This window comes from Gigantopelta aegis, chromosome 5 (assembly GCF_016097555.1).
Source record: "Gigantopelta aegis isolate Gae_Host chromosome 5, Gae_host_genome, whole genome shotgun sequence".
Taxonomy (NCBI): Eukaryota; Metazoa; Mollusca; class Gastropoda; order Neomphalida; family Peltospiridae; genus Gigantopelta; species Gigantopelta aegis.
The window spans coordinates 17090693-17111106 of NC_054703.1; the positions used below are offsets into that span (position 1 = coordinate 17090693).

General features: G+C 37.3%; 1 protein-coding gene and 1 long non-coding RNA gene across 3 annotated transcripts in view; both read right to left on the bottom strand.

Annotated features, from left to right (window-relative positions):
• Positions 1 to 2268: 2268 nt before the first annotated feature.
• On the bottom strand, positions 2269 to 7425 carry LOC121373328. Its single transcript, XR_005958063.1, has 2 exons — positions 5913 to 7425; positions 2269 to 5862 (listed from the first exon to the last, which is right to left on the bottom strand). It is a non-coding gene; the product is annotated as an uncharacterized LOC121373328 (long non-coding RNA).
• Positions 7426 to 9835: 2410 nt separating this feature from the next.
• The window catches only part of LOC121373323 (monoacylglycerol lipase ABHD2-like), a 39703-nt gene continuing 29124 nt past the window's right edge, over positions 9836 to 20414 (bottom strand). For both annotated transcript variants that reach the window (XM_041499894.1, XM_041499893.1), the window contains exons 7-9: positions 17354 to 17423; positions 15239 to 15323; positions 9836 to 13170 (exon numbers count right to left, since the gene is read on the bottom strand). In XM_041499894.1, coding sequence (XP_041355828.1) covers positions 13025 to 13170; positions 15239 to 15323; positions 17354 to 17423 — 301 coding nt within the window. In that variant the 3' untranslated portion in view covers positions 9836 to 13024. The remainder of the gene's footprint in view (positions 13171 to 15238; positions 15324 to 17353; positions 17424 to 20414) is intronic.

Consider the following 20414-nt stretch of genomic DNA (forward strand, 5'->3'; position numbering starts at 1 on the left):
GGGTGGGGTGGGTCGTGACCCTCTCATCCCTCACAGATTGATGCTCATACATCCTGTGTGTGTGGTTCAGTCTATTTTCCAAAGGTGATTGTGAAGCAAAGACACCCTAACAACTGACCACAACTGGAATGAAGTCCCATACGGTGAATTCAAAGTTTTTTTTTTTTAAATTACGTTAACATTGTCTGCAGGAGAAGGGAGATGGTCGTTCAAAGAAGCAGGTTATTTTACTTACGTTAACATTGTCTGCAGGAGAAGGGAGATGGTCGTTCAATGAAGCAGGTTATTTTACTTACGTTAACATTGTCTGCAGGAGAAGGGAGATGGTCGTTCAAAGAAGCAGGTTATTTTACTTACGTTAACATTGTCTGCAGGAGAAGGGAGATGGTCGTTCAAAGAAGCAGGTTATTTTACTTACGTTAACATTGTCTGCTGGAGAAGGGAGATGGTCGTTCAAAGAAGCAGGTTATTTTACTTACGTTAACATTGTCTGCTGAAGGGAGATGGTCGTTCAATGAAGCAGGTTATTTTACTTACGTTAACATTGTCTGCAGGAGAAGGGAGATGGTCGTTCAAAGAAGCAGGTTATTTTACTTACGTTAACATTGTCTGCTGGAGAAGGGAGATGGTCGTTCAAAGAAGCAGGTTATTTTACTTACGTTAACATTGTCTGCTGAAGGGAGATGGTCGTTCAATGAAGCAGGTTATTTTACTTACGTTAACATTGTCTGCAGGAGAAGGGAGATGGTCGTTCAAAGAAGCAGGTTATTTTACTTACGTTAACATTGTCTGCAGGAGAAGGGAGATGGTCGTTCAAAGAAGCAGGTTATTTTACTTACGTTAACATTGTCTGCAGAAGGGAGATGGTCGTTCAAAGAAGCAGGTTATTTTACTTACGTTAACATTGTCTGCAGGAGAAGGGAGATGGTCGTTCAATGAAGCAGGTTATTTTACTTACGTTAACATTGTCTGCAGGAGAAGGGAGATGGTCGTTCAAAGAAGCAGGTTATTTTACTTACGTTAACATTGTCTGCAGGAGAAGGGAGATGGTCGTTCAATGAAGCAGGTTATTTTACTTACGTTAACATTGTCTGCAGGAGAAGGGAGATGGTCGTTCAAAGAAGCAGGTTATTTTACTTACGTTAACATTGTCTGCAGGAGAAGGGAGATGGTCGTTCAAAGAAGCAGGTTATTTTACTTACGTTAACATTGTCTGCTGGAGAAGGGAGATGGTCGTTCAAAGAAGCAGGTTATTTTACTTACGTTAACATTGTCTGCTGAAGGGAGATGGTCGTTCAATGAAGCAGGTTATTTTACTTACGTTAACATTGTCTGCAGGAGAAGGGAGATGGTCGTTCAAAGAAGCAGGTTATTTTACTTACGTTAACATTGTCTGCAGGAGAAGGGAGATGGTCGTTCAAAGAAGCAGGTTATTTTACTTACGTTAAGATTGTCTGCAGAAGGGAGATGGTCGTTCAAAGAAGCAGGTTATTTTACTTACGTTAACATTGTCTGCAGGAGAAGGGAGATGGTCGTTCAATGAAGCAGGTCATTTTACTTACGTTAACATTGTCTGCAGGAGAAGGGAGATGGTCGTTCAAAGAAGCAGGTCATTTTACTTACGTTAACATTGTCTGCAGGAGAAGGGAGATGGTCGTTCAAAGAAGCAGGTTATTTTACTTACGTTAACATTGTCTGCAGGAGAAGGGAGATGGTCGTTCAAAGAAGCAGGTTATTTTACTTACGTTAACATGGTCTGCAGGAGAAGGGAGATGGTCGTTCAAAGAAGCAGGTTATTTTACTTACGTTAACATTGTCTGCTGGAGAAGGGAGATGGTCGTTCAAAGAAGCAGGTTATTTTACTTACGTTAACATTGTCTGCTGGAGAAGGGAGATGGTCGTTCAATGAAGCAGGTTATTTTACTTACGTTAACATTGTCTGCAGGAGAAGGGAGATGGTCGTTCAATGAAGCAGGTCATTTTACTTACGTTAACATTGTCTGCAGGAGAAGGGAGATGGTCGTTCAAAGAAGCAGGTCATTTTACTTACGTTAACATTGTCTGCAGGAGAAGGGAGATGGTCGTTCAAAGAAGCAGGTTATTTTACTTACGTTAACATTGTCTGCAGGAGAAGGGAGATGGTCGTTCAAAGAAGCAGGTTATTTTACTTACGTTAACATTGTCTGCAGGAGAAGGGAGATGGTCGTTCAATGAAGCAGGTTATTTTACTTCAACAAACACGATTGGAAATAAAACAACAACAACAAATATGTAATGCAATTTTACTAACAAAACTTTTCAACAACTTAAATTGGCAATATAATTATATTAATAAGATTAATAAAACTTGATACAACAGAAATCATTTAAACAGAAGACTAGAAAACATGAACACACAAACAGATTTCTAAAAGTACATCATCAAAAATTATTTATTCTCAAGAATATGACATTCTTAATCTCTTCTGCCCCCACGTTACCCCCCCCCCCCCCCCCCCAAATGCTCTCTCTCTCTCTCTCTCTCTCTCTCTCTCTCTCTCTCTCTCTCTCTCTCTCTCTCTCTCTCTGTGTGTGTGTGTGTGTGGAACTATGGAAAAACCAAGAGTGGTTAATGAAACACTAAAATAATAATAGACATGATGACTAAAGGAAATAAAGGCTATAAGAGAAATGGTCACAGCTGTCGTGGATTGGAATGTGGGGTTGTTAACCCTAATATCTGGCTTAACAGTTCCCCTAAAAGTCCACTTGCTCATATCAATTTTTCTTTCTGAAAACTATTTTCCTGGGGAGCATATCTCGATCTCCCACCCCATGAAAACTTTGCTAACACCAGCCTAGACCTCCCCTGCATGTGTGCACGCATGCGCGCACGCACACACACACACACACACACACACACACACACACACACATACATTATTGCTAGACCATCACCCCATTTCTCAAAGTGATAATTTCTGCCCTTATACAAATAACCTATATTGCACAACACATAAATTAAAGGTACATGGTCTTCAACAACATAAATATGTAGTATTTCTGGTTAAAACTAAAGTTTCTTGGAGGGTCTTATCAATTATGTTGCAATTGATGATTGTGTAGTTGGCACCATTCCCAAATTTAACACAAAATTCCTAATCTGAATCTATAAGCTCCCATATCTTTTTATCTTTTATTACATATTTAAATAAATGCATTTTTATACACCTCACTTTGATAGATCATATTATGGTATGGCACTCACCATCCACAAACGTTTTTGTTTCTGGAGCATATCTTTCTTATCAATTCATATAAGATCTTCATCAGACTTTGCATGCAAATACAACTTGCAATGGTGGTGTGTCACATACAATAACTAGGTCACCATGACCTACTTTTAATGGGAGTATCATGTACCTCACTGGTACTCTTGTTCAACTTTACTTTAGTAAAATATTTAATATATCTGCTAAATTGAATCAAATATACATGTATGTACTGCTAATGAAGTTGAACTAAAATGTCTAAATTTTATTATGTTCTGGAAGGGGAAAATAACACAATGGATACTTTCTTACAGAAATGTCATCACATACATGTATATGTTAACCATGTGGACAAACAAAATATTATTAACAACTAAGTTTTTACATAACAGATGTATAACTGGGACAAATTGCACTAAAACCAAACGATATAAAACATTTGGAATTGCTAATAATACATATAAAACATGTAGTTGGTGTGATAACATTGCAAAATAAACAAGAAATCACAAAAACTGAATATCAGTCACAAGAAGTATATTAATTATGAGATGTCAGGCAGGCACTCGGCAGTTTGCCGTCAGGTGTCGGTTTAAAAAAATGTGGACCTTCGAACGTTGTGTCGGGAATCAATTGCAATTTCATTACTCATCATCGGTTTGAACTAACTGACCAACTATCAGTTTGAACGCATGAAATACAAACTTAGGAAGGATTTGAACGATCAGAACTGTGCCCTTACTGTCATGTTCACCTACTAGCTGTCCTGTTCACCTACTAGCTGTCCTGTTCACCTACTAGCTGTCCTGTTCACCTACTAGCTGTCGTGTTCACCTACTAGCTGTCCTGTTCACCTACTAGCTGTCCTGATCACCTACTGTTGTGTTCACCTACTAGCTGTCGTGTTCACCTACTAGCTGTCGTGTTCACCTACTAGCTGTCCTGTTCACCTACTGTTGTGTTCACCTACTAGCTGTCCTGTTCACCTACTAGCTGTCGTGTTCACCTACTAGCTGTCGTGTTCACCTACTAGCTGTCCTGTTCACCTACTAGCTGTCGTGTTCACCTACTAGCTGTCGTGTTCACCTACTGTCATGTTCACCTACTAGCTGTCCTGTTCACCTACTGTCCTGTTCACCTACTAGCTGTCGTGTTCACCTACTAGCTGTCATGTTCACCTACTGTCCTGTTCACCTACTAGCTGTCCTGTTCACCTACTAGCTGTCGTGTTCACCTACTAGCTGTCGTGTTCACCTACTAGCTGTCATGTTCACCTACTAGCTGTCCTGTTCACCTACTGTCCTGTTCACCTACTAGCTGTCCTGTTCACCTACTAGCTGTCGTGTTCACCTACTAGCTGTCATGTTCACCTACTAGCTGTCATGTTCACTGCACATCTAGCGTATAGGAATAATTACAGCTAACGTCATTCCTGATTGTTATGGATCTCATAATCAACAATTTTATGTTACTGGTATAATCAATAATGAGAACAGGACTATTTAAAAGATTACATAATACCAAGGTTTGTGTTCTCATATTCATATCTATATATACCGGTATAGTCAATAATGAGACTAACACTATTTAAAAGATTACATAATACCAAGGTTTGTGTTCTCATATTCATATCTATATATACTGGTATAGTCAATAATGAGACTAACACTATTTAAAAGATTACAGGATACATGTTCTCATATTTATATACTGTATATAGTCAATAATGAGAATAGGAGTCCGACTATTTAAAAGATTACAGGATACATGTTCTCATATTTATGTACTGGTATATAGTCAATAATGAGAATAAGGGTCTGGACTATTTAAAAGATTACAAGGTTTGTGTTCTCATATTCATGTTCACCTACTAGCTGTCCTGTTCACCTACTAGCTGTCGTGTTCACCTACTAGCTGTCGTGTTCACCTACTAGCTGTCCTGTTCACCTACTGTCCTGTTCACCTACTAGCTGTCGTGTTCACCTACTAGCTGTCATGTTCACCTACTAGCTGTCGTGTTCACCTACTAGCTGTCGTGTTCACCTACTAGCTGTCCTGTTCACCTACTAGCTGTCGTGTTCACCTACTATCCTGTTCACCTACTAGCTGTCCTGTTCACCTACTAGCTGTCGTGTTCACCTACTAGCTGTCGTGTTCACCTACTAGCTGTCCTGTTCACCTACTAGCTGTCGTGTTCACCTACTAGCTGTCCTGTTCACCTACTAGCTGTCGTGTTCACCTACTAGCTGTCGTGTTCACCTACTAGCTGTCCTGTTCACCTACTATCCTGTTCACCTACTAGCTGTCCTGTTCACCTACTAGCTGTCCTGTTCACCTACTAGCTGTCGTGTTCACCTACTAGCTGTCGTGTTCACCTACTAGCTGTCCTGTTCACCTACTAGCTGTCGTGTTCACCTACTATCCTGTTCACCTACTAGCTGTCCTGTTCACCTACTAGCTGTCGTGTTCACCTACTAGCTGTCGTGTTCACCTACTAGCTGTCATGTTCACCTACTAGCTGTCCTGTTCACCTACTAGCTGTCCTGTTCACCTACTAGCTGTCGTGTTCACCTACTAGCTGTCGTGTTCACCTACTAGCTGTCGTGTTCACCTACTAGCTGTCCTGTTCACCTACTAGCTCCTACTAGCTGTCCTGTTCACCTACTAGCTGTCGTGTTCACCTACTAGCTGTCGTGTTCACCTACTAGCTGTCCTGTTCACCTACTAGCTGTCCTGTTCACCTACTAGCTGTCCTGTTCACCTACTGTTGTGTTCACCTACTAGCTGTCGTGTCCACCTACTGCTGTGTTCACCTACTAGCTGTCGTGTTCACCTACTATCTGTCATGTTCACCTACTATCTGTCATGTTCACTGCACATCTTGAGTATAGGAATAATTACAGCTAACGTCATTCCTGATTGTTATGGATCTCATAATCAACAATTTTATGTTACTGGTATAATCAATAATGAGAACAGGACTATTTAAAAGATTACATAATACCAAGGTTTGTGTTCTCATATTCATATCTATATATACCGGTATAGTCAATAATGAGACTAACACTATTTAAAAGATTACAGGATACATGTTCTCATATTTATATACTGTATATAGTCAATAATGAGAATAGGAGTCTGGACTACTTAAAAGATTACAGGATACATGTTCTCATATTTATATACTGGTATATAGTCAATAATGAGAATAGGAGTCTGGACTATTTAAAAGATTACAAGGTTTGTGTTCTCATATTCATATTTATATATACCGGTGTATAGTCAATAATGAGAATAGGAGTCTGCACTATTTAAAAGATTACATGGTTTGTGTTCTCATATTCATATTTATATATACCGGTGTATAGTCAATAATGAGAATAGGAGTCTGCACTATTTAAAAGATTACATGGTTTGTGTTCTCATATTCATATTTATATATACCGGTGTATAGTCAATAATGAGAATAGGAGTCTGCACTATTTAAAAGATTACATGGTTTGTGTTCTCATATTCATATTTATATATACCGGTGTATAGTCAATAATGAGAATAGGAGTCTGCACTATTTAAAAGATTACATGGTTTGTGTTCTCATATTCATATTTATATATATAATAATCAATAATGAGAATGAGAAAATAACACTATTTTAAAGATTACAGGACACATTAGATCACATTCATATTTATTACCCATATGGGCAGTGAGATGCAGGTGAATATATTTTCTATCTCCCCTAGGGAAAGATAGAAGCTATGTTTCCCCACTGACGTCATGACGCTAGTTTGGTGACGCCATGACGCTAGTTTTGTGACGCCATGACGCTAGTTTGGTGACGTCATGACGCTAGTTTTGTGACATCATCGTTTCCTCGACTGTCGTCTCGTTGAGATTTTACAAAACATTTAGCTCCACCAGTGTTTAGTTTTGTTGAAATCGTTTAAGCAATTTGTTCTTGTTAACAATTAAACATGCTCTAAACTCATTTCTTTGTAGTTCATTCACTTCCCACTAGAAACATCGGTTCATTACGAATGTGACCTCTCTTGCTTACATTTGATTTGTGTACCTAAAGCTTTTGACGTCATTTTCATTTGTGATGTCATCAGTTTCCTCAGACTTTCTCGTCTTATATATTATACAGTTTGTGTCAAGTAAGAAGTTTAAAGTTTAAATTTCTAAACTATTTACACTATGGGTAATAAATACAATAACCCACTTGATACTCGGAATTACGGATTATCTGTCCCTTGTGGACTTAATGTTGTCAGTCACGGGCCAGATAATCCGTAATTCCTCGTAACTCATAAGTTATTGTCTATTTATTACCCCAGCGGTCACTCATAACAGGGAAAATATTTTCCATATTTTCTCAGTGAGAAATATTCTGCATTGGTTTAACGAACAATACTATTGGACAATTTGACGCTTACAAACCAATGACTTTGTCGGTACTAAAGATGACGTCATCATGATTTGGCAAACACACAAAATGACGTCATGTAGTTTAAAGCGTTTACGGCTGTCTATTTTTGGTGTTAAATTTATAACAAAATGTCATTTTAATACAATTCCTTATAGATTTTGTAGCAGAATAAAGAACACTTTTGGTTTTTTAGAATTATTTATGAACGTGATTAAATTACAAAGTTATAGCAATTCTCAGAAAAGTGCGCAAAGTGGTTTACATCGTTTCTATACAGGTTGGCCTTTCGTGCATGTGCGTCGAAAATAAAGGATTCTAGAGAAAAAGTAGCTGACTTAATAAATAGAATAACAAACTCGGTACCAGTTATTATCAAATTTATGTCCCGAGTGAAATAATTTTCATTTGTCACTCGCTAAAGCTCGTGACAACTGAAAATTATTTCACTCGGGACATAAATTTGATAATAACTGATAACTCGTTTATTATCCTCTATTTATATACACTGGTACTGAACAGCAAATCAATTACAAATATCAGTATCAGATATTAGGAATGAAAAATTGCAATATGTGAGCCTCTGGTGAACATAATACCTAATTTGTATTTCTAATATATAATACTGATGACATGGGAACACATGTGGGTATCAATATACAGGTATGACGTTATGTTGTTTTCAATGGGAATGACGTCAAATTAGCACGATGTGCATGACATTTTTTTGTTTTCATAACGCTGGACAACGTTCAATGTAAAGTTGCTATCGATTGTTTTTTGTTTTGGAACCATGAATGCATACGTCAATTCTGGTGTGTCTGGAGTATCGCCATGGTACATGTACATTTGCTTACACATCAATAAAAACAGGGTCATGACCTGATTTGTAAACTTAAGTATCAAATTCTGATATATGTCATCTGAAAAGTATCACATACTTTTATTACATTGGATACACTACCTATTATATGATAAATCATTAAATATACATAATATACATATACACAGACACACATACATGTATACGTATACACACATATACATACACACGTATACATATACACATATACGTTTACATATACCTATATGTACACGTATACATGGTGATATGCAGTGCGTATAAACATTTAAAAAAAAAAAAAAATGGATCAAATAAAGTGCTTTTCAAGTATTTTTGCCTATGAGGAGAACTGGTATGCATATTATACACTCAAATGAGCATGTGCCTTACTAAAACAAATCTACATCTGTGACTACATGTACATTGCAAACTGTGTACAAATTCTGTTTGTTGTTGCATAGTCTTTATAAGATCTAAATGTGATCACAAAGATTAAAAGCAGTCAACTAAGTTAGTATTTCACTAACCTGTGTACCCTATACCTGGTTTTGACATAGAAATATGTGCGTTGTACTAATTTATGCATACAAAAATGTCACACAATAAAAGTTTTCATACATCTGGTCTTTCTAAAATTTACGGTTAAGCTTACATGTAGGCCTACATATCCACCAATCTAATTAAAATTAGCTCCACTATTACATGTGGATCTAAAGACAGCCAGTTGGAGCTCATGTCCACCAATCAAAACCTTACTTACAGAATCCTGCCAGTGATTTAAAAATAATTTGAAAACATTCCGAATTATCCTGAGGGTATACGACATGTTTCGTGTGAATTACGAATGCCTTAAAACATGTTTTATTTTATAAAATAAATAATTTGTAATGTAAAACTGAAGACTGATTTAGTTTTTTTTTAATTTTATAAATAAATAAATAATTTTTAATGTAAAATTGAAGACTGATAACCCACCCCGTACGTATTGGTATGGTTCGCTGTACTGCGGCCACTAAAATAGACTCGCCCGATATTTTTAGAATTTGTATGCTCCCAAATAACGTTATAAAAGGCGAAGTGTGATTGGTCAATATTTAAATTATTATTTACAGACGAAATGTTACCTGGACATTGGGGACTACGCAGTGTTGTTAGTTTTAAATCACTGGCAGGATTCTGCAAGTAAGGTTTTGATTGGTGGACATGAGCTCCAACTGGCTGTCTTTAGATCCACATGTAATAGTGGAGCTAATTTTAATTAGATTGACATATCCACTTACAAAGTTTGTTAACAAATTGACATCAAAGTCCATATATAGGTCAAAGCTTCCTTTTTAATACAGGGAACTGTTGGTACATCCTGATAATTAAATACACAATTTGACTTTCAGTCTCGGTCTACTAGGAACTATTCTGCCTACTGTGGCTGTTCGAACGTTTTGTCTTCCCCATATACTAAAAATGAGATTTAATCTGTACAATTTGCTAAGAAACGTTTACTGACATAGACATTTATGTATATATATGTGTATATATATGTATATCTGTGTGTGTGTGTGTGTGTGTCTGTGTGTGTGTGTCTGTGACAGTTACTATATACTATCTATAAAGACTGCATCATATGTAGTCAAGTGTGATAGAAAAAGAACACCCAAGATGGTGGTAATTTTGACACGGGACAACACAAGTTTGTTCATTACTTAATGATAAACATAAAACTATTGCTGGCGGGGAACATCACATTTAATGAGCGTTATTGTTTATGAACCCCAAAAATTATTCAAAATAAAATATGTTTGAAATTTAATTATAAGGATTGTCTGTTATTTATTTTATGTTTGTTGTGGTATGAACAAAAAAATCATCTAGAAACTGTTGATTCACACAGTTTATGAATGATTTTTTTTGGTTCATACCCCAATGAACATAAAAGAAATAACAAGACAATCCTTAATGACATCTCTGTATCTCTAAAGGTAATATCAATCAATTCAGGAATGTAGCGAAATAAGAAACATATTTCTTATTGCATCTGAAATAATACATGAAAAAAAATCTGTGGTAAAAAAATGCTCTGGTCCCATACTTGTTAAAAATTGCAGACATCTGCCGATGATGAAACATGGTCACAGTTTGCTCCTTGAAAATGTTGATTAATTGTTTGAAATGCTAGTTTAAAAATTGACAATTGTTACCGCCCAACTGAGAAATGTTGAAAACACTTTGCAAAATTGAATAAGAATAATAGCACCTGTTAACCTGGCGGGTGTCGCCAGATATAGCTAGTTTTAAGTTGAATATGAATAATGGCACCTATAAACACACCCACTGGAACCTGGCCGATTCGCCAGATATAGCTAGTTTTAAGTTGAATATGAATAATGGCACCTATAAACACACCCACTGGAACCTGGCCGGTGTCGCCAGATATAGCTAGTTTTAAGTTGAATATGAATAATGGCACCTATAAACACACCCACTGGAACCTGGCCGATTTGCCAGATATAGCTAGTTTTAAGTTGAATATGAATAATGGCACCTATAAACACACCCACCGGAACCTGGCCGGTGTCGCCAGATATAGCTAGTTTTAAGTTGAATATGAATAATGGCACCTATAAACACACCCACTGGAACCTGGCCGATTCGCCAGATATAGCTAGTTTTAAGTTGAATATGAATAATGGCACCTATAAACACACCCACTGGAACCTGGCCGATTTGCCAGATATAGCTAGTTTTAAGTTGAATATGAATAATGGCACCTATAAACACACCCACTGGAACCTGGCCGGTGTCGCCAGATATAGCCAGTTTTAAGTTGAATATGAATAATGGCACCTATAAACACACCCACTGGAACCTGGCCGGTGTCGCCAGATATAGCTAGTTTTAAGTTGAATATGAATAATGGCACCTATAAACACACCCACTGGAACCTGGCCGATTCGCCAGATATAGCTAGTTTTAAGTTGAATATGAATAATGGCACCTATAAACACACCCACTGGAACCTGGCCGGTGTCGCCAGCTAAAACTAGTCTCAAGTAAATGTTTATTATTTAATAATTTACTGGAGAATATACCACAGACGCTCATTTTCCTGCCACTGCCTACCATTCTTCCTGTCAGGATTATTATATTATCCGAGCGAGAATGAGGGTAATACATGAATCCTGACACGAGTTTCGAAAAAGTCTGTACAATTCACATGTGAGTGTAATCATTTCTTTATTATCCAAAATATTATTTTTATGAATAACAAGCTAGGACCATGTCAAAACGTTTGAAAGGTAACTAAAAAGAGATGACGAAACAGCATCATTTTTGACAAGCATTTACACTGGTGAAGCCACATTGAGTTATGACGTCGTTTCACAAAATTACGTCATTCGCTGTGCACGTGATATCATTATGACACACGTGGGTCATACTGGTTATATTTCCCTGAATATCTGGAACTATGTGGATAATAAAAAGTATTATTCTGAATTTTAGCACTCAGGAACAGGAAGGTTTTCTGTTAAGTTTTGTCCTACAAAAAGTAGGTCTATTAAAAGGTAGTGGTGATAGATTTGTATGTTAAATGAAAGCAGATGATGATAATTACTAATGGTGCTAACACAGAAGCTGTTTAAAACTGTACTTAGTCTTATGTTTGTTGTATTAATATTTACATTAGTAATAATTATAGTTTTTGGAAAAAATCCTTTTGTAAACCCCCCCCCCCCCCACCCCCCCAACCCATCTAGAAATGAAAGAGTCACTGTACAATGATGTTCCTTATTTCCTCTCTCAAATAATATACATGTACATGTATGTTATGTGACTAGTATTGTGTGATGGTATATATATATATATATATATTATGTGACAAATGTGTGATGTAAGCAACAGCCATCTATTCTGTAAATGACATGGTGCCTTATTCACTAAACTCTCGCAACTTTGCAATCCCGCAGTGCAATGTTAAAAGACTTGCAAAGAGGATGCTTTGTTGTCTAGCAGAGCCTAAGAGAACTTTGTGAATTAGGCCCATGGTCAATTAACCAATGAAAAGGGAGCTTTACCATCTAGGTATAGTGTGACTAGACATTTTTTATATAAGTTGATTGTAGTTACTTTAGAAATAATGATATAATGTGGTGAGGTGAGACTGCAACTTAATGTCTGTACACAGTGTGCTGTGTGTGAACTGTGTACACAGTGTGCTGTGCACACAGAACCCGGTATGTGAACTGTGCACACAGAACCCTGTATGTGAACTGTGTACACAGAACCCTGTATGTGAACTGTGTACACAGTGGCCTGTATGTGAACTATGTACACAGAACCCGGTATGTGAACTGTGTACACAGAACTCTGTATGTGAACTGTGTACACAGAACTCTGTATGTGAACTGTGTACACAGAACCCGGTATGTGAACTGTATGTGAACTGCATGTGTACATCGTGCCTTCTATGTGAACTGTGTACACAGTAACTGCTGCTTCAAGAGGCGTCTATTCCATCATCGTAATGGCATCAGCAAACTGAAGGACTGCTCGGTCAAGCCACGTGATTGGTGCAGGAGTCATGATCCCGCCTTCAAAGTGACCAAGATGGCCGCCATGCTTTGTAACAGCAAATATACACTTGTCATGAGTAGCTGGAAAGAGAATAAACAGAAACACCTTTATGATTGTGTCCATTTTTATCTTCATGATAAATCATCCCCTCTATGACTGATGACTGATGATTTATGAATGAAAACTGTTTCATGGAAGCAGGTCATGGACGTCAAAACTATTCCCATATCAAATGTCAGACAGAGTCGAGAGGGTGTTAGAGAGGGTGTTAGAGAGGGTGTTTAATTAGGCAGTCGTGATTGCTTTCATGATCCACTAGGATCATAACTATGTTTTAACTTTTCTAAAAACAATGTATACTCATCAATTTTTGACCCTGGCATTGAAAAAAGAAGAAGTTTGTTTTGTTTAACGATACCACTAGAACACATTGATTTATTAATTATCGGCTACTGGATGTCAAACATGTGGTAATTGTAACATATACATGTAGTCATTAATAGCAAGGGATCTTTTATATGGACCACCCCATAGACAGGATAGCACATACCACAGCTTATATATACATGTATGTACAGTTGTGGTGCACTGGCTGGAACGAGAAATAGTCAATGAGTCCACCAACAGAGATCAATCGCAAACCAACTGTGCATCAAGTGAGCGCTTTACCACTGAACTATGTCCCACCCCTCCATGGCATAGAAGTGTGTGTGTGTGTATTTGTGTGTGTGTGTGTGTGTGTATTTGTGTGTGTGTGTATGTATGTGTGTGTGTGCGTGTATGTATTTGTGTGTGTGTGTGTGTATGTATTTGTGTGTGTGTGTGTGTGTATTTGTGTGTGTGTGTATGTATTTGTGTGTGTTTGTGTGCGCGCGCGTGCCTGTGTGTGTTTGTATTTGTGTGTGTGTGTGTATTTGTGTGTGTGTGTGTGTGTATGTATGTGTGTGTATGTATGTGTGTGTATGTATTTGTGTGTGTGTGTGTATGTATTTGTGTGTGTGTGTGTATATGTATTTGTGTGTGTGTGTGTATTTGTGTGTGTGTGTGTGTGTGTGTGTGTTTGTGTGTGTTTGTATTTGTGTGTGTGTATTTGTGTGTATGTGTGTATTTGTGTGTGTATGTATTTGTGTGTGTGTGTATTTGTGTGTGTGTGTGTATGTATGTATTTGTGTGTGTATGTATTTGTGTGTGTGTGTATTTGTGTATGTATTTGTGTGTGTGTTTGTGTGTGTGTGTGTGTGTGTTTGTATTTGTGTGTATTTGTGTGTGTGTTTGTGTGTGTATGTGTCTGTGTGTATGTGTCTGTGTGTGTGTGTGTGTGTCTGTGTGTGTGTGTCTGTGTGAGTGTGTATAAGTGTGAGTGTGTGTGTTGACACTGAACCCAACTCTGAAAATATCCATTGCCTCCACACCCATCCCCCACATCCCCCAGGTGAAAGGCTAATAATGTATAACTGGCTCCTTCAATTGCTGGCATAATCCTACATGTACATCTACAACACAATGAGAGTTTCAAAAAACATATTTTCATTTTTGAGGGAGGTACATGTATGTAAGCAACTTGTTGATTTAAGCGCTTTGGATACAGATGATATTAAATCTATAAATATCCATTTTTAGGTTAAAAATGGATCATGACACAATTCTTCTCCAGTTAGTTTCAATGAATGAATAAATGAATGAATGTTTAATGACATCCCAGCACAAAAAATACATCTGCCATTGGGTATCAAACCCAGTTACATGTAGTTTGAATGCAATTTGTATATTTAGTTTATACAATTGTTATATTTAATTTAATAAGACAAGTTAGCCTTATGCATGATTGGAATTGATTTAATCTAATGCAGTCAGAAACCTATTTGCATCACATGTACAATGTATTACAATGTATTCTTAACAATCTTTGAGTGCCATACACAATACTCATACATGTATACATACACAATACTCATACATGTATACATGTATATTGTTGGATACCAGTACTTTGATAAATCACAGGAAGATTAATTTTTAAGATGTAGCAGCTACTGAATTAAGGTATTTAGAACTTAGAGGTGTCGGTGAGCCTTATGTCTTATGCTTAAGAATATGTCTGTGGAATCATGGACTGGACAACCCTCATGTTGGCTTTGCTGTTATTACCTGCATAACGTTTGGCAGTTTCTTGTAGGACTGATGGCACAAGAGGATCATCCTCCGCATTCAGCACGAACATCGGGATATCTATCTGAAATATAATTAACATATTGATGACTATGCTGTATTTGATGATTATACTGTACTGGATAACTATGTTGTGTTTGATGATTATACTGACCTGGATAACTATGTTGTATTTGAGAATTATACTGTACTGGATACCTATGTTGTATTTGAGAATTATACTGTACTGGATAACTATGCTGTATTTGAGAATTATACTGTACTGGATAACTATGCTGTATTTGAGAATTATACTGTACTGGATAACTATGCTGTATTTGAGAATTATACTGTACTGGATAACTATGCTGTATTTGAGAATTATACTGTACTGGATAACTATGTTGTATTTGAGAATTATACTGTACTGGATAACTATGTTGTATTTGAGAATTATACTGTACTAGATAACTAGAGCACACCGACTTATTAATCATTGACTATTGGGTGTCAAACATTTAGAAATTTAAACATATAGTCAGGGATGGAACCCACTACATTTTTCCATTAGTAGCAAGGGATCTTTCATGGTGCATCATCCCACAACAGGATAGCACATACCACAGCCTTTGATAAATGGGGATCAATCCCAAACTGACCATACATTATGCTAATGCTTTACTGATGGGGTACGTCCTGCCCCTCACTATACAGTTTGGGTGTTGGTGTAGGTAATAATGGCATGCTTCCATCAGAGAACTGTTCAAGCACGCCTGTCTGGGGTACAACCTTTGAGTTTGTCTGAGAGTTCTGTCCATGACAGTGAGTACACTTTGGTCTATGTCATGATCCTCACTATACAGTTAATGCCAATTCATTCGTTTGTCTGTGATGCAAATGAAGCACGAAGCTGACCGATAATCACCAACTGATAATCACTAATGGCCCTGTCACACTGTTGCGTATCGTACTAGCGTATGTCAGCGTATGAAAAATATCACTCATACGCTGGTATACGCTGACATATGCTAGGGGTAAGTGAGGCATAGGTTGTATACATTTGAAGCACGGTGGCATACGCTGGCATATGGTGAGGTAGAACATTATTTTTAAACATGTTTAAAAATGTTGTGTGTACTCCGACGTATGTTTATACGCTAAGCATACGTTAGGCAGACGCTGAAAATGCTAGAGGTAAGCTAGAGGTACGTGACTCCTAGGTCGAGTACGCTGGTCGTACGCTGACATGAAGGTGTACCGTATAGCTAGCGTATTGATAGCGCATGAGTAACGTACTTCTAACGTATGTCTGACATATCTGCAACGTATATAGACATCTTGGCGTATGCCTGACAATTGAATAACATTATTAACGTACAACTAGCGTATGATTGGCGTCAGGCCAGCTTATACCCAGTGTATTGCCAGCGTTTTGAGAAAGTGTACATATAGGTTCCCATTTCTAGCTCTTCTTCACTTCTTCGTGGACCTCGACGAGAGACGATGGAGGTAGCTCTTCTCCAAAACCAGCATGATCTGATGAATTTGGCAGTTCACCACATCCAAGACTGCCCTTGATATAGGCACTTTGTCATGTGATCGAGATATGCTGGACATACGCAGTTCATACGCTACTCATACGCTAGCCATACGCAGAGTAACGCTGGCCATAGGTTAACATTTCCTGACATTTGCTGGTCATACGCTACTCATAGGTTAAATACAGTAAGTATACGCACAATTCTGCATTTTCAAGGGCTTCTTGTGCGTATGAAAATTATTTTATGAATTTTCATACGCAACTCATATGTTTCTCTCATACGCTATAGTGTGACAGGGCCATAACTGATGATCACTAACTGATAATAACTGATGATCACTAACTGATGATCACTAACTGATAATAACTGATGATCACTAACTGATGATCTCTGATGATCACTAACTTACTGATAATCACTAACTGATGATCACCAACTGATGATATCTAACTGATGATCGCTGATGATTACTGATGATAACTTAACTGATGATCACTAACTGATGATCACTAAATGATCACTAACTGATAATCACTAACAGATGATCACTAACAGATGACCACTAACTGCTCACATTGTTCATGACGTGGCGACAGCTGGCCCAGGTGTAGTAGTCAACATGATTGGAGAAACCCGCCCGCTGGCTGAAACAAACACAAGTTAGTTACAATCAAACAACCATCTCTTACACAATACACAACTCACACATTCATAGTAACAAGCACTTTACTTACCTCAAACAATTAAAAACACATTCATAGTAACAAGCACTGAATTTACCTCCAACAATTAAAAAAACATTCATAGTAACAAGCACTTAACTTACCTAAACAATTACACACCCTAAAAGAACACAGTGGGTTCCACGAACCTACATGGATTACTCAAACAAGGCAATTTATTTAGTTTGGACTAACATCAAGATCATCACAGTATTACAGCTGTCATATTAATATTCTCGTCCAGACCCAGGGCCCTTATTTTCGAACCTATCTTAACAATACGAGATTGTAAAACCATTATAAACTATGACATCACTATGGCGTGTGCTGAAGTAATATCATAGCCTACAATGATTTTCACGATTCATAGTGCTTAGATAGCTTCAAAAATATAGGCCTGCTGCTATAGTTAATGTTTAATGGCGATGAGCACCACAATATTACAGCTGCTATAGTTAATGTTTAATGGCGATGAGCACCACACTATTACAGCTGCTATAGTTAATGTTTAATGGTGATGAGCACAATATTACAGCTGCTATAGTTAATGTTTAATGGTGATCAACACCACAATATTACAGCTGCTATAGTTAATGACCGGCCTCGGTGGTGTCGTGGTCAGCCATTGGCTACAGGCTGGTAGGTACTGGGTTCGAATCCCAGTCGAGGCATGGGATTTTTAATCCAGATACCGACTCCAAACCCTGAGTGAGTGCTCCGCAAGGCTCAGTGGTTAGGTGTAAACCACTTACACTCACCAGTGATCCATAACTGGTTCAACAAAGGCCATGGTTTGTGCTATCCTGCCTGTGGGAAGCGCAAATAAAAGATCCCTTGCTGCTAATCGGAAGAGTAGCTCATATAGTGGTAACAGCGGGTTTCCTCTCAAAATCTGTGTGGTCCTTAACCATATGTCCGACGCCATATAACCGTAAATAAAATGTGTTGAGTGCGTCGTTAAATAAAACATTTCTTTCTTTCTATAGTTAATGTTAAATGATGATGATCACAAGATTACAGCTGCTATAGTTAATGTTAAATGATGATGATCACAATATTACAGCTGCTATAGTTAATGTTAAATGATGATGATCACAATATTATAGCTGCTATAGTTAATGTTTATTGGTGATGATCACCATAATACTACAGCTGCTATAGTTAATGTTAAATGATGATGATCACAATATTACAGCTGCTATAGTTAATGTTAAATGATGATGATCACAATATTACAGCTGCTATAGTTAATGTTAAATGATGATGATCACAATATTACAGCTGCTATAGTTAATGTTTAATGGCGATGAACACCACAATACTACAGCTGTTATAGTTAATGTTTAATGGCGATGATCACAATACTACAGCTGCTATAGTTAATGTTAAATGATGATGATCACAATATTACAGCTGCTATAGTTAATGTTTAATGGCGATGAACACCACAATACTACAGCTGCTATAGTTAATGTTTAATGGTGATGATCACCATAATACTACAGCTGCTAGTTAATGTTAAATGATGATGATCACAATATTACAGCTGCTATAGTTAATGTTTAATGGCGATGATCACCACAATACTACAGCTGCTATAGTTAATGTTAAATGATGATGATCACAATACTACAGCTGCTATAGTTAATGTTTAATGGCGATGATCACAATATTACAGCAAGTACACAATATTACAGCTGCTATAGTTAATGTTAAATGATGATGATCACAATATTACAGCTGCTATAGTTAATGTTAAATGATGATGATGATGATCACACCACAATATTACAGCTGCTATAGTTAATGTTTAATGGCGATGAACCACAATACTACAGCTGTTATAGTTAATGTTTAATGGCGATGAGCACCACAATATACAACTGCTATAGTTAATGTTTAATGGCGATGAGCACCACACTATTACAGCTGCTATAGTTAATGTTTAATAGCGATAATCACCACAATATTACAGCTGCTATAGTTAATGTTTAATGGTGATGAGCACCACAATATTACAGCTGCTATAGTTAATGTTTAATGGTGATGAGCACCACAATATTACAGCTGCTATAGTTAAAGGGACACACCCTAGTTACGTTTATTTGTTAACCATTACGGCGTTGTTTTTCGCTATTAAGCCCCATTTTTCACAAATAAAATTGCACTTTACTTACATTTTATTATTTAGAATACACATTTCCATTCACCTGAAGTGCTTTTTGGTAATCCTGATGTTTGTAAAACCACAAAATGCATTTTTTGCATTTTTTCACAAAACGTGTTGTCCGAGAAAAAACCGTTAAGCAAGCGAGGTCCAATCTATCTTTAATGTCACAGACGTTTGTATATCACGTGACCATTATCATTTTGGTTCGGTTTATTTTCTCGTGCACGGTTCGCGCAATAAACATCCGATTTGTTGTTGTTCATTTGTGAGATTTTTCTTCACAGTTCGTGAACATTTTCAGTAACAATAAAGTTCAGACAAGTAAGTGTCTCAATACAAAACGTTACAAACCTTTAAAACCAATAATTTTGCTAAGTCTTACGATATCTGGAGAGGGGATACAACCAGGACAGAACAGTTGGAACATGTCCAGGAGAGGTGAAACGAACGCACCCCAAGTCTGTGAAATTTGTCATGACGTAGGTAGGCATTGTTGTGCTTCTACCGGTGACATCAGAATACTAACTTTCAAAATTATTTCAAGCAATTGGGACATGGGGATTTCCATGGTATTTATCGATATAAAACCTGCTTTTTCACTCCATTTGATAAAAACGTGATCTAAGTGTGTTACAGGTTTGTAGATTAACTAAATTATAATTTATTTTCGCTGGATGGAACTAGGGTGTGCGGCTTTAATGTTTAATGGTGATGAGCACCACAATATTACAGCTGCTATAGTT